The sequence below is a fragment of the Ceratotherium simum genome, chromosome 29 (assembly GCF_057802395.1).
Source record: "Ceratotherium simum simum isolate JZ-2026a chromosome 29, ASM5780239v1, whole genome shotgun sequence".
NCBI lineage: Eukaryota > Metazoa > Chordata > Mammalia > Perissodactyla > Rhinocerotidae > Ceratotherium > Ceratotherium simum.
In genome coordinates, this window is record NC_141928.1 from 39,604,457 (window position 1) to 39,619,236 (window position 14,780).

The 14,780-nt window shown below is 42.8% G+C and overlaps 1 protein-coding gene across 5 annotated transcripts in view; it reads left to right on the plus strand.

Annotated features, from left to right (window-relative positions):
• GNE (glucosamine (UDP-N-acetyl)-2-epimerase/N-acetylmannosamine kinase) overlaps positions 1-14,472 on the plus strand; it is a 44,945-nt gene extending 30,473 nt beyond the window's left edge. For all 5 annotated transcript variants that reach the window (XM_087419500.1, XM_087419498.1, XM_014779617.2 and 2 more), the window contains 6 exons: positions 688-898; positions 3,970-4,099; positions 4,466-4,687; positions 8,326-8,508; positions 11,556-11,672; positions 12,251-14,472. In XM_087419500.1, coding sequence (XP_087275626.1) covers positions 688-898; positions 3,970-4,099; positions 4,466-4,687; positions 8,326-8,508; positions 11,556-11,672; positions 12,251-12,486 — 1,099 coding nt within the window. In that variant the 3' untranslated portion in view covers positions 12,487-14,472. The remainder of the gene's footprint in view (positions 1-687; positions 899-3,969; positions 4,100-4,465; positions 4,688-8,325; positions 8,509-11,555; positions 11,673-12,250) is intronic.
• The last annotated feature ends 308 nt before the right edge of the window (positions 14,473-14,780 follow it).

The window sequence follows — 14,780 nt, forward strand, 5'->3', positions numbered from 1 at the left end:
TAGAGCCCTCATTCTACCTCCCTAGGATCTCTAGCTTCTGGGGAGACAGGGCTTGCTAAGATACCCCCTATTTCGCCACCAGGGGTTCCAATGGAGAATAATGTTTTTATTTGTCTCAGTTAATTAATATAGCACTTCTACTAGGAAATACTTCTTTAGGCTACTTTGAATCTCTGTAAATATTAGAAATTAATGTAACTGATTTTCTATAAAATGTCTCATTCAGCATTTTAATTAATTTAGACTACCCTCCTTTCTGTTTCAAATTAATGAGATTTCCTGTATTTGGATGTTTTTTTCTGAAGGTAACTTTCCCCCCCACAGATGTGAAGATTGAAAAGCTAAATAAATAAATAAATAAATAAGTAAATTCACCATCCCAGACAATGTTATATTCTGAAACTGGCTTAACAGAGAGAATTGTTTTTTGATGATACAGGCATTTTGTTAATGGTTTATCAGGCTGGAACTAGTTGTATTTCAGTCAGCAATGGAATTAGCCGTTGCACTGGTAATATGTAGGTCCTTAGTTGCTATGTTGCTGAAGAGATTAGATGTTATTTTAAAAGGAAGAAGCACAAACTATTTATTACCTGTAGTCTCAGATTCCATTAATACCCTGTTCTCAATATCATTTAAGATGTATGAGAGAAGCATTTAATTTAATTGCCTTTTTGGATATTACAGTTCAAAGATATATGGGGATGGAAATGCCGTTCCAAGGATTTTGAAGTTTCTCAAATCTATTGATCTTCAAGAGCCACTACAAAAGAAATTCTGCTTTCCTCCTGTGAAGGAGAATATCTCTCAAGATATTGACCATATTCTTGAAACTCTAAGTGCCTTGGCTGTTGATCTTGGTGGGACGAACCTCCGAGTGGCAATAGTCAGCATGAAGGTGAAATAACTCCTAAGATCTTAACTTTACATCCTATCTGAGTAATTGATTTTTAAAAAGTATGGTTGGAAGGTAGGACTAGAAACATACATGAGAGCTTGTAATAGTTTGCCCACAGTATTGACTTCTGGATCCAGTACAGTGTTTGTCTCGCTATTAACATTTTATTTTTTATTTTTATTTTTTTTATTTTTTTTTTTTTAAAGATTTTATTTATTCAGTTTTTTCCCCCCAAAGCCCCAGTAGATAGTTGTATGTCATAGGTTCACATCCTTCTAGTTGCTGTACGTGGGACTCGGCCTCGCGTTGGACGGAGAAGTGGTGCCTCGGGGCGCTCCCGGGATCCGAACCCGGGCCGCCAGCATCAGAGCGCGCGCACTTAACCGCTAAGCCACGGAGCCGGCCCAACTATTAACATTTTAAAGAAGTAAAATTCTCAAGGAATCCAAGTTAATAGACTTGAGCTGAGAGAGAGAGACCCTTTAGGCACCAGAGAGCGCTTTTGCCACCCAGGAGATCTGAAATTCCATACCTGGTAACAGCTTGGAGTATGGAGTATGCTGATTACTACCACTATCCAGGGGAGGGTTTCAGCAAATGGTGAGGAGGCTTGCATCTCCTCTAGAACATGACTGTAGGTGAGTAGTACAGCATACCTTCAATCCCTTAACCACACCCCATCACCATAGTGTTGACAGAGGTTGAGAGAGCCTTCATAAAAACACCAAACTGTCCATGTTAAAATCATCTCTGATGAATTCATAAGGAAGAATAAACCTACCAGAAAAACCTTTGTTTGAAATATTATAGATGTATAAAGTTTCAGGAGTGCATGAGAAGTAGCAAGGATTTTAAATACAAAGTTGTTTAGGTTAAATAAAGAAAAGCAAAACAAAATATGATTTTCTAAAGAGAAGCCAAAAGGTCTCCTTTATAAATACTCTCTAAAAAGTATTAATAGAAGAATATTTTCTGGGCCGGCCCTGTGGCTTGGTGGTTAAGTGTGCGCGCTGCGATGCTGGCGGCCCGGGTTCGGATCCCGGGTGCGCATCGAGGCACCACTTCTCCGTTCATCCTGAGGCCGAGTCCCACATGCAGCAACTAGAAGGATGTGCAGCTACGACACACAACTATCCACTGGGGCTTTGGGGGGAAAAAATAAAATAAATAAAATCTTAAAAAAAAAAAAAAAAAAAAAGAAGAATATTTTCTTAACACAAGATGATCTAGTCCATATCAATGGCCAACACCCTTTGTAGTGGTGAAATTCTAGAGATGTTCCTGTTAAAATCAAGAAGAAAAGAAAGATGTTTTCCACAACATTATTTAACATAATTCTGGAAGTTATGTAGGGAATAAAGCAAGGAACAAGCAGCAAAAATGGAGATTGTGGGTGCCAGCCTGCATAGCGGTTAAGTTCACGTGCTCTGCTTCGGTGGCCCAGGGTTCGCAGGTTTGGATCCTGGGCATGGACCTATGCACCGCTTATCAAGCCATGCTGTGGCGGCATCCCACATATAAAATAGAGGAAGATGGGCACAGATGTTAGTTCAGGGCCAATTTTCCTCAGCAAAAAGAGGAGGATTGGCAACAGATGTTAGCTCAGGGATAATCTTCCTCACAAAAAAAAAAAAAAAAGATTGTGGACAAGGTAAAACAAAAAATACTACTTATAGACAATATAAATAAACCAAGAAGCTTGTAGGATTAATAAGACAATTGAGTAAAATGGCTAGATATTATGATAAATATATAAATATCAATAACTTTCTACTTGTATGAAACTGTAGGCAAAGATTTGAACTTTCCTCTAGGTGAGTATCTGTCAACCCTGACTGCACATTAACATTACCTAGAAGCTTTAAAAAATATATAGAGGGGGCTGGCCCTGTGGCGTAGCGGTTAAGTGTGTGCACTCTGCTATTGGCAGCCCAGGTTCGGATCCCGGGCGCGAACCGACGCGCCACTTGTCCGGCCATGCTGAGGCGGCGTCCCACATACAGTAACTAGAAGGATGTGCAACTATGACATACAACTATCTACTGGGGCTTTGGGGAGAAAAAGGGGGGGGGGGAAGTTAAAAAAAAAAATATACAGATGCCTGGCTCTCACCCCACGCTAATGAAATCTCTAGGGGTGGGGCCAGGCATCAATATTTGTTCAAAGCTTGCCCAGCTGATTCTGTGCACAGTGAGGATTGAGAAGCACAACTTTATTTTTAATGACAGTCATTAGTGACAGCTTTAACCCTCACAAATGGATAAAATTCATTAATAATAAAATAATGGAAACAACAGAACAACAAAAACTTCTGAGAATAATCTAAACCAGAAAGCTATGTGATCTATATGAAGAAAATTGTAAAACTTTACTGTAAAATATAAAGGCTTGAAAAATGTCCTAGATGGGAGTGCTGAGTATTTTTAAAATTTCAGAACTTTCCAAATTGAATTATAAGTTTAACATAATTCTAGTCAACGTTTCAATGGGATTTTTTTAAGTTTAACAACATTACTCTGAAATTTACTTAAAATAATGCACAAGTGAGAAGAGCAAAGAAAAATTTTAAAAACAAGAATAATTAGGAGGGACTATCCCTGATTGGTGTTAAAACATACCACAAAGCACAGTAATTTAAACATCATGGTACCATACCTTTATTGGCTTCAGTTACAGAAGATGATTAAAGCTTAACTACTTTGGATATTTATTTAGTTGCCTCAGTATTTAAGCAAGGAAATTTTGTCAACCTGAAAGAGTAAAACATGACCTTTTAATGAAGATTCAGATTAGCCAACATTCACCTTACGCCTAAGAGAGGGGCCCATCTGGTTGGCTTGGAGTTGTCATTCTTCAACAGCCGTATGCCAGGATGGCTTCCCAGGAAACTACTTGGGCATATGCCAGGGCCAGCCCAAGCCAGACAGTGACTCCCTTCCCAAGCAGTCATATCAATCTGCAGTACTGTCCTATAGCAAGGTCTGATTTATTATGAAAAAGCTCAAAAGACTGACCATATGCTCCTTAGGTAAGACCAGTGTGACAGATCTTGTTGTTTTTTTCTCTTTTAGGGTGAAATAGTTAAGAAGTATACTCAATTCAATCCTAAAACCTATGAAGAGAGGATTAATTTAATCCTGCAGATGTGTGTAGAAGCTGCATCAGAAGCTGTAAAACTGAACTGCAGAATTTTGGGAGTAGGTGAGATTGTGAATTACATACCCAAGAAATACTCATTTTAATGCCCCGAGTTGACTGAGTTCTGATGAATGACTGAACATTGAGTCACTGTCTGCCCTGTGTTAGATGGCCTCAGGTCCTGTCTGTGGGCCCCAAACATGAGAGAAGCTCCCAACAAACATTATGGGGGAAGCATTGATGGTGCTGTAAATCTGTGGGAAGCTACAGATTTAGCTCAGAATTGCCTGACATTTCCTTGCAGTCCTTGGTAATTTTGTCTTAGGAGATCTTGAGTGACTTAATTTGTGTTCAAAGCCCAGCAGGTTGGCACACTTTTCTAAGATTGCTAATCAGAATTATTTTCCTTGCGTTTGTGGTGGAACTCAGGCATTTCCACGGGTGGCCGTGTAAATCCTCGGGAAGGAATTGTGCTGCATTCAACCAAACTGATTCAAGAATGGAACTCTGTGGACCTCAGGACCCCCCTGTCTGACACTTTGCATCTCCCTGTGTGGGTGGACAATGATGGCAACTGTGCTGCCCTGGCAGAGAGGAAATTTGGCCAAGGAAAGGGCCTGGAAAACTTTGTGACACTTATCACAGGCACAGGTAAGAGGAGTAAGAGAAAATTGCTTCAGGAGCCTAGAGTGTGTGTTGGGGCATGCCTTCAGCACCCAGCCAGGCAGTTTACAACTCTGCCTTAGCCTTCACTTCCTGCTTGAGTAGAGCCTGAAGGTGAGCCACACGTGAGAGTTTAGGGCCTGCTCAGGTCTTTCTGTGCATGTGCCCTGCCCTGGGCTTGCTGTGGCCTTCTAAATTCCCAGGAACTTGTCAGAGCTAATCAAAGCCCTTATTCCCCAAAGCTTCTCATTCCCCAGCTTTTCCTCTCAGTCTTTTTGGTTAGTATATTGTTTGCCCCAATTGTTATCCATTGCCCTAGGCAGCACAGACTAATAAATATGTTTTGCCTTTAAATGTTTTTGACAAACGCCCCCCTGGGTAGCCCCCTCAGCCCTGGGAGAGTTCTGAGGAAGTCAAGATAAAGGCAATCCCTTTGAGCTGGTCCTCCAGGGGCTGCCAAGCAGGTCAAAACAAACCACTACAATTCTTTGAGAATAAGGTTCGTCCTGCTCCCTCCAGTGCTGCCATTTGTACTGGGAATGTGGGCTGTTGTTCCATGCCACCACCAAGCTGGGGAGTGGGTGGGTGATGGGACCAGAAAATACCAGAAAGCTCTCTGATAAAGTTTCAGCTGTTCCCCCCCACCCCCGCCAAAGCCCCAGTAGATAGTTGTATGTCACAGCTGCACATCCTTCTAGTTGCTGTATGTGGGACGCGGCCTCAGCATGGCCAGAGAAGCGGTGCGTCGGTGCACGCCCGGGGTCCGAACCCCGGCCGCCAGCAGCGGGGCACGTGCACTTAACCGCTAAGCCACGGGGCTGGCCCTCAGCTGTTTTTTCTCAATTAAGCATTCCCCTGGTGTTGCAAACTTTCCGTTAGTTTCTAGAGTTCCAAAGAAGTTGATTCTGATAGTTTTTGCCAGTTTATTCATTGCTGTAGTGGAGGGATGGACTTTTGGGGTTCCCTACTCTGCCATTTTTGCTGTTGTCCCAATTTTTTTTTTTTTTTTTAGGTGACAGCTTGATGAGTTTTTTTTTTTAAATATATTCAAGTTTTATATTCTTATTTATTATATGGAAATTTAAAATTTACCTTTTTTAATTTTATTTTATTGCAGTAACATTGGTTTGTAACATTGTATAAATTTCAGGTGTACATCATTATACTTCTGTTTCTGCACTGATTACATCATGTTCACCACCCAAAGACTAATTACCATCCATCACCACACACATGTGCCTAATCATCCCTTTTGCCCTCCTCCCTCCCCCCTTCCCCTCTGGTCAAATCTCTCTCTCTATGTGTTTGTTTGTTGTTGTTTTTATGAGTGAAATCATACGATATTTGACCTTCTCCCTCTGACTTATTTCGCTTAGCATAATACCCGCAATGTCCATCCATGTTGTCACAGATGGCTGGATTTCATCGTTTCTTATGGCTGAGTAGTATTGCACTGTGTATATATACCATATCTTTCTTCATCCATTTGTCCCTTGATGGGTACTTAGGTTGCTTCCAAGTCTTGGCTATTGTGAATAATGTTGCAGTGAACACAGGGATGCATGTATCTTTACGCATTGGTGTTTTCATGTTCTTTGGATCAATACCCAGCAGTAGAATAGCTGGATCGTATGGTAGTTCTATCCTTAATCTTTTGAGGAATCTCCATACTGTTTTCCATAGTGGCTGCACCAGTTTGCATTCCCACCAGCAGTGTATGAGAGTTCCCTTCTCTCCACATCCCCTCCAATACTTGTTGTTTCCTGTCTTGTTAATTATAGCCATTCTGACGGGAGTGAGGTGATATCTCATTGTAGTTTTTTTGGTTATTTTTATTTATTTATTTATTTATTTAGTGAGGAAGATGGGCCCTGAGCTAACATCTGCAATCCTCCTCTTTTTGCTGAGGAAGACTGGCCCTGGGCTAACATGCGTGCCCATCTTCCTCCACTTTATATGGGATGCTTGCCACAGCACGGCCTGACAAGCAGTGCGTCGGTGCGCACCCAGGATCCGAACCGGCAAACCCCGGGCTGCCGCAGCGGAGTGCTCACACCCAACCGCTTGCGCTACCAGGCCCTCATTGTAGTTTTGATTTGCATTTCCCTGATAGTTGATGATGTTGAACATCTTTTCATGTGCCTGTTGGCCATCTATATATCTTCTTTGGAGAAATGTCTGTTTAGGTCTTTTGCCCATTTTTAATTGGGTTGTTTGTTTTTTTGTTGTTGCCCAATTTGTTCTTTATTTATTTATTTATTTATTTGTGAGGAAGATTGGCCCTGAGCTAACATCTGTTGCCAGTCTTCCTCTTTTTGCTTGAGGAAGACTGTCCCTGAGCTAACATCGGTGTCCATCTTCCTCTATTTTGTATGTGGGATACCGCCACAGCATGACTTGATGAGCGGTGTGTAGGTCCACACCTGGGATCCGGACCCTGGGCCGCCGAAGCGGAGTGTGCGAACTTAACCACTATGCCACTGGGCTGGCCCCCCAATTTGTTTTTTAAATGAGGTAACAGACTCAGCTAGTAAGTGGTTGAGCCACCATTTGATTGCAGATACGTTTAACTTCAAAACTTATGTGCTCTTAAGCGCTACATTATACTCCTTCCTCTTTAAGCTCATGCACTTCTTCCTAGTCTTGGACACAGTCTTAGCAAGCTTGGATATCATTTCCTAGCTCAGAGCAGATAATGAGCTGCAAATTAGATGGGTGGAGGTTGAGGAATAAGTGCCACAAGAAGTAACAGATGGCAGGACAACTCTAAAAAGCAGAGCCTTCTAAGGCAAAGTGCTCTTTACTCCTTAATAACTCCTAAATTCCAGAACAAAAGATAGTCAGTGATGTTTGTAATTACTGAATCATCGATTTTTAGACATAGTGGCGTAAGAAGAGGCAAAATCATATTTCATATTCTCTGTTTAAGAAAGCAGGTGGTATATGATACATTTTGGAAAGAGTGTCTTATCTTGGGTTTCCCCCAGAGCAGAGCCTGAGACAAGGATTTAGGTGCAGGTATTTTATTTTGGAGGTGATCCTGAGAAGCAGGAGTGAGGGAGTGGGAAGAGTAGAACAGGCTAGGAGGAAAGCCATTAGAAGATGCGTTCTTGAAGTTGCCTTGAGGGCAGTGGGGACTGAAATCTACCAGAAGCTCCCAGGAAGCCTGCAGAATACCATCCAGAATTGTCCACTTGAATCTGCTGGCTCCTGTCTCACCCTGGTTGAGGATTGCCTCTGGGCACGGTGCCTGCATGGCTGACTAGGCTCTTAGTTTAGGGTTGGAGAAGGCCTTGGTGAGAACATGGGTGGTGTGTGCTTGAGGTGGCACACTCTCATTGCAAAGTGAGTTTGAGCTCGCATGGAATTGTCCGACACAGCTGTGGTTGAAAGCATAGTGAGCCAAGCAGAGGAGACACAGGGCATCTGAGGATCTGCTAAAAACATTTCCCTCCAAAATGCTCCCAGATAAAGTTTTGGTACTTAGTAAATTTCAGCTCTCTAGGAAAGTAGGCATTATATAATACCCCACATTCCAAAGCTTTGCTAAACACATGAGGCGTTGCCATATCAGTTTTCTGTTTCAGGTGAAGCTGCGCCTCAGTGATTGTTCTCTCTCACTCTAGGAATTGGCGGGGGGATCATCCATCAGCATGAATTGATCCATGGGAGCTCCTTCTGTGCTGCAGAACTTGGCCACCTTGTCGTGTCTCTGGATGGGCCTGATTGTTCCTGTGGAAGCCATGGGTGTATTGAAGCATATGCCTCTGGAATGGCCTTGCAGAGGGAAGCAAAAAAACTGCATGATGGTTGGTTTCTTTCTTCTGAGGAATTAGCCAAATGGTAGACAAGTACTTCAAAGTAGATATTCCAAAGAGAGCTGAACCCTGAAGCCAGAACTTTTAACCTTTTCAATGCCTGGAGGAAAGCAGAAGCTTTTCCTGATACTGAAGCTCCAAAGTCCTCTCAGTCCTTACCCCTGTTAACACTTCTTCTCCCAGGTGGAGATGGGTCTTGAGCTCCAGGATAGCAGGGAAGATTTCTTTCATTTTTGTTTTCTCAGTCTCTAGCACAGGGTGGGTACTTAATACACATCTTAATGAAGAATTAAATGGATGAACATATTACGGTTTTTGAACTCTGACAGTCTATTTGAATTAAAGCTGGTTCTGGACATGTTATAAAAGTCAGGATGGTTTCTAGTCTAATGCAAGAGGGAGTCATTTAATATCATTTTAATAAAGTGTGTCAAGTGCAATGAGAATGGTGGCCAAGGATGTAGATGCAACCCCTGCGTTCCCTCCCCGCCCTCTCTATACAGGGAAGGGAGCGTTAGGGTGCCATCCTGGGGGTTGAGAGGCAGAGGACAAATAGAATTAGCGAGGCAAGTTTGGATGAGCAAGAGAGCACTTCCAAGCATGGGAAACAGCAGTGCTGGGCATAAAGGGCAAGGCAGGGATAGTGTAACAAGAGGTAGGCTAGGACCAACAGCTGGTGGGGAAGCCACTGAAAAATTTTAGGGGAAGGACATGGTCAGATCTGAATTTTAGATTCTTCACTAAACTCTAACTTTTTGTTTTCTGGGGGTAAAATGATAGTTGAATGGAGGATGGCTTTAAGTGGGACAGTTCTAGAATGACTTCCAGTTTTCTGGTTGGACTTGGGATTGGGAATATAAGAGGAGGAACAGGTTTTGGCAGAAGATGATGGATGGGTGCTTGTGAGATATCCAGGTGAAAATGTGTAGAAGGCAGCTGGCTATAGGGGTCTGATGCTCAGGAGAGATGACTGGGCTAGAGGTAAGGACTGGGAGTCTTTGAGGTGGTAGTTAAACCTAGGAATGGGGCTCGGAGTGAGGCAAGAGTCAAGGATGGAATCCTGTGAAACATCAGCATTTGAGGGGCAGGGAGGAAAACCAGGAAAGGGTGAAGTTAGAGAAGCCAGGAAAGGAGAGCATTTCAGAGAGGGAGCAGTTGGTGTCAAGTGCTGCTTACGAATAAGAGAAAATCAGAAAAGTTCGCTGACGTTGGTGATGAGGACATCATTTGAAGCCCTGAAAGCTGTTTTTCAACCTTGTTTTTATCATCACCCCCCTAAGGAGCCTGTGCAGACACTTTTTCCTAATCACCCCACCCCATAAAACTAATACCACAGATATATTGTTTATCTGTTTGTGTTTATGTACCATCTCTATAAAAAGAGTAAGATTTCTTTTGTCCCCAAGAACCAATTTTTGCCCCTTGGGGGCAAATATATGTCTTAAGAAAGAAGTTCAGTCAAAGAGTGGGAGCAGAAGCCTAACTATACTGAGTAGGAGGCAAGAAGCTTTGAGGACATGGAATTTGTGAGCACATACCGATGGAAAGGTGCCAGTGGAATGGAAGCGAAGGTTGACAGTGCAGGAGAGAGAGAGTAGTCGAGTTCCTACAGTGAGGCCCCTGAAGAGGGGGAAGAGATGAGCTGCAAAGTCCGGGTAGAGGGCCCAGGAAAGGGAAAGAAGGAGCGAAGGTGTGTAAATACAGATGTGTTCCTGGGTGGGGGCAGAAAAGTAAGGGAATCCCCACATGGTGTGTCCGCCTTCTGCAAGGTCAGAAGTATGGAGATCTCTTGGTAGTGGGGGTCGGGGGAGAAGGTTTGAGGAGGTGAAGGCTTACAAGAGCAATGAGCGGCAATGGGAGAGTGAGCTGGCCAGGGCAGCTGTGAGGGCCCCTGGAAGATAGGAGACCACCAGTCAGTCTCTAGGGAACAGTCTGCACAGTTGAGATTTCCTCCCAGCAGGACCCAAGTATAATAGCAGATGAGGAGGCAGATGATCCTGGTGGTGACTGGCAGAGTGAGGGGCAGTAAGACAAGAATGACTGATAACAGGAATACCTACTGTTTGTTTGGTTTGTTTATTTATTTATTTATTTTTTTGTGAGGAAGATCAGCTCTGAGCTAACATCCGTGCTAATCGTCCTCTTTTTGCTGAGGAAGACCGGCTCTGAGCTAACATCTATTGCCAATCCTCCTCCTTTTTTTTCCTCCCCAAAGCCCCAGTAGATAGTTGTATGTCATAGCTGCACTTCCTTCTAGTTGCCGTATGTGGGACGCGGCCTCAGCATGGCCGGAGAAGCAGTGCGTCGGTGCGCGCCCAGGATCTGAACTCCGGCCGCCAGTAGCACAGCGCGTGCACTTAACCGCTAAGCCACAGGGCCGGCCCCCTACTGTTTATTTAGCATTTACTCTGGCCAGCACTTAAGTACTTTATGTCCATTATCTCATTTAATCCCTGAAAGAATCCTGCTAGGGTGGGTATTATTACCCTGCTTTTATAGAGAAGAGAAAGGTGTAGAGGTGACGTGACATGAACAGGGTCATGCAGCCAGTAGTTGCAGAACTCGCACTGCACCCTGGTCTGTGTCTGTTCCTTAGTCACTGTGCCTTCCTGCCTTAGACTGCGGGGTGCCAGCAAGTAATGCACCAGTGCATCTGGGATGGATAAGGAAGGAGGTGAAAGCAGAGGAGTCTGACAATTTGGGGAAAAAAACACTTGAAGGACTACATTTCATATGAGTTCTTCAAGTGAAAAGTGAAGAAGCTAGAGGGGTGGGGGAGGAGGCTCTGGTCAGAGTTGAGGATTTTCCAGTTAGGGAAGTTCTGGATGATGTATAACCAGACAGCAAGAGGGCAGCAAAGGCCTCTGGGGCAATGTATGTCGACTTTTGTGGATGAAAAGAAACTTGGCCAATGTGAAAAGAAAACACTGTCTCCGTGGAGGCTTGCTGCCCGCAGGCACAGTTGTAAGCTCGGCTTCCCCACAGGGCCTCTAGAGCTCAGTAATGACAGCTTCTCCTTCTCACCTCTGCTCACACAGAAGACCTGCTCTTGGTGGAAGGGATGTCAGTGCCAAAAGACGAAGCTGTCGGTGCGCTCCATCTCATCCAAGCTGCAAAACTTGGCAATGTGAAGGCCCAGAGCATCTTGAGAACAGGTGAGCGTGCGGTTCTGGGCAGCTCTGCTGCAGGGTCCAGCCCTCCGACCACCCGGGGCTCCCACAGACGATGCCAGCTTCCCCCAGGACCAGCTCTCTGTCTGTTCAGAGGTATTCTTCCTGCTTACTGGGAGAGAACAAGGGAAGTGCATTCAAGGCGTTTAGCAGCATTGCCTTTTTAAACAGGTGTTTTGTTTTGTTTTACAACTAGGAAGAGACTACTTGTTCATTTATAGGAAATTTAGAGAAATACAGGAGAGTAAGAAAAAGTATCACTTCAAGTTTTACTGTTCAGAGATATCAATTGTTAACATTTCCTTCCAGTCTATTCTTTTACATAGTTCAGATCATACAGTGTAATATGTACAGTTTTATACGCAGCTTTTTCATTTCAAAGTATCATATGATCATTTGCTCCTATTAAGAATAAATCATAAACAGCTTTAAAAGTAGCACTTCCCATTACGTAGTGTGAATGTACTAACTACTCCTGGCTGCTAGCCCTTTCCACCTTCCTCTTTGGTGTTTTTGTTTTGGCTTTCTCCCAAAAACTTATTTTCATTTTTGTTTTCCTGTAGCTGGAACAGCTTTGGGTCTTGGGGTTGTGAACATCCTCCACACTATGAATCCTTCCCTTGTGATCCTCTCTGGAGTCCTAGCCAGTCACTACATCCACATCGTCAAAGACGTCATCCGCCAGCAAGCCTTGTCCTCGGTTCAGGATGTAGACGTGGTGGTTTCGGATTTGGTGGATCCGGCCCTGCTTGGTGCTGCCAGCATGGTCCTGGACTACACAACTCGCAGGATCTACTAGGCCTCCTGGGAGCAGACATGACCAAGACTCAAGAGCTCCTTAGTGGAATCAGGCTGTCTCTTAGATGAGCATTTCTTAAAAAGCAAATTTGGTATTTGGAAGGCGACTTTGGCAGAGAGGTTTTTGCTTTTAGTCTTCTCTTCCAAAGTCACCTTTCCCCATCTGCATTTTTGTAGATGATGCTCTTCCTGGGGTCATTTCAGCTCAAACCCTCTATGTACCAGTCACAATTTTCTGTGCAAAAAGGAGCTAAAATAGTAGACGAGGAAGCCTCAGGACTCTGCTTACTAGATGTACCACTGAGACCCGCAGGCCTTGCTTGGGATGTGACCTTGATACTGTAGTTTGGATTATTCATCTTTCCTCTCACCCTAAACTCAGATCACAGAGAGGAATCCAGTCAGGGAACAGAAGGAAATCTCACCATGAAAGGCTTATGTACGCTTTTTTTAAAAACAGCTTTACTGAGGTATTTTTTAGGTGCACAATTTGATAAGCTTTGACATATGTATATACCTGTGAAACCACAATCAAGACATTGGACACATCTGTCACCCCCAATATTACTTGTTGAAAGATGTTCTTTGTTATTACTCTCGCAGAACCTTAAGCAACTTTAGACCTGGGATCTGAATTGTAGTGGCCTTAGTGACCTTGTCCTTACCTTCTTAAGGACAGCTGAGAAGCCACTAGGACTTATAGCCTCTGAAAGGAGATTATCTGTTCTAACAGGATCTTTGCTACTGACAAGCAGACACCTCTCCCTTCAGTAGCTTTTCATACTACATTGAATGTGACCCTGGAGTGTCTACTAAGGTGGTGTTTGTGTGTGTCATACCCAGAGCTCACATCTGTGAATCTGGATTCTGGCTGAATAAGACTCCGTGCTTTCACTGGTGTCAAGATACAAAGGCGAAGGTTCTTGCTACCAATTGCAACTTGCAAGAAATACTAATAGCCACCATTTATTAAGTGCCTACTGTATGCCAGACTCTGAACTAGGTGCTTCATATTACATTTTTCAAATTCTCACAACCTGTGAGGTAGGTATTTTAATTCCCATTTCATAGAACCCCAAACTAAGTCTTAGTGTGTTTAAGTGAAGCACCTAAAGCTGTGTGGCTAGTGAGTCTTAGAGGCAGGGTGTGATCCCAGATCCCTCTGCTTTTGCTGCTAAGCCACACATCCTCTCGTATCAAAAACTTTCAAAATGCGTATCTATTCTAATTTACTTCAGGCTACCAAAAGCTTTAATGAGAATATCTCATTAGCAAATGACTCAGTTATCCTTGACACTATCTCTCAGCGGTGAATTTAATCAAATATTCCTCTGTGCTGTGGAAATGTTGCCAGTACAGTATTGGTCTAGTGACAGGTTTTTAATGGGTACTTTCAGATGACCTAAAAGAGCATATGTATATGGTTTTCAGATTGTTTATTATTTTAGGAAAACCTGAAGGTTTCTACAATATATTGTTTCAGTGTTAGCATATTTAAAATAAAGTGAAGGAATCAATACTGCATGTGAACTGCTTCCTTGCTGGTGGGTTAATGTGAAAAGACAGGTTGGCTGATTGCTAGAACTCTGCCAGCCCTGGAATAATCTTCAGGTCCTGGTTACTGTTGAAACATTCCACGGTGATTCCTGGGAAGGAAGCTAGTCTGCTTGGCTGTCAGTGTCTGGGGTGAGATGGTGTATGGTGAGGGTAGTATCAGTTGTGCTGTGGGGAAATCTATAACCACTCTATACCCCAGACCATTGCATTGCCACCAAGTTTCATACCAAATATTTGGAAAGATGGTACTGAATCTAAAACCAAATCTTAGTTTTTATTAAATTCATGGAAAGGCTAATATAGTCCAACATAATTATTACATGTAGTTAAATAATCACATCTTAATTTATTTTAATGTAAATATTTTTATGTTATTGTTCTGAGCCAAATTCTAAAGAAAAAATAAATATATTTCCTTGTGGAAATCCTAGCACTTTTGTATTTTGTTTTGTTCTTAATTAACTCACTAGCTAAAAGCCTTTCCCTTTACAGAAGAGATTTACATTGTTGCAGTGCTTATTTTTTGAAGGTCATATAACTTCAAGGCATCTAATATTTGATTTCTTAACCAAAAAATTTTGATAATAGAAAGCATTCTTATATAACATTCAAAAAAATATTGAAAAATGATCACCACAGTAAGTCTAATTAACATCCATCACCCTACATAGTTATAGAATATTTTTCTTGTGATGAGAACTTTTTAGATCTACTCTTGTAGCAACTTTCAAATACAGT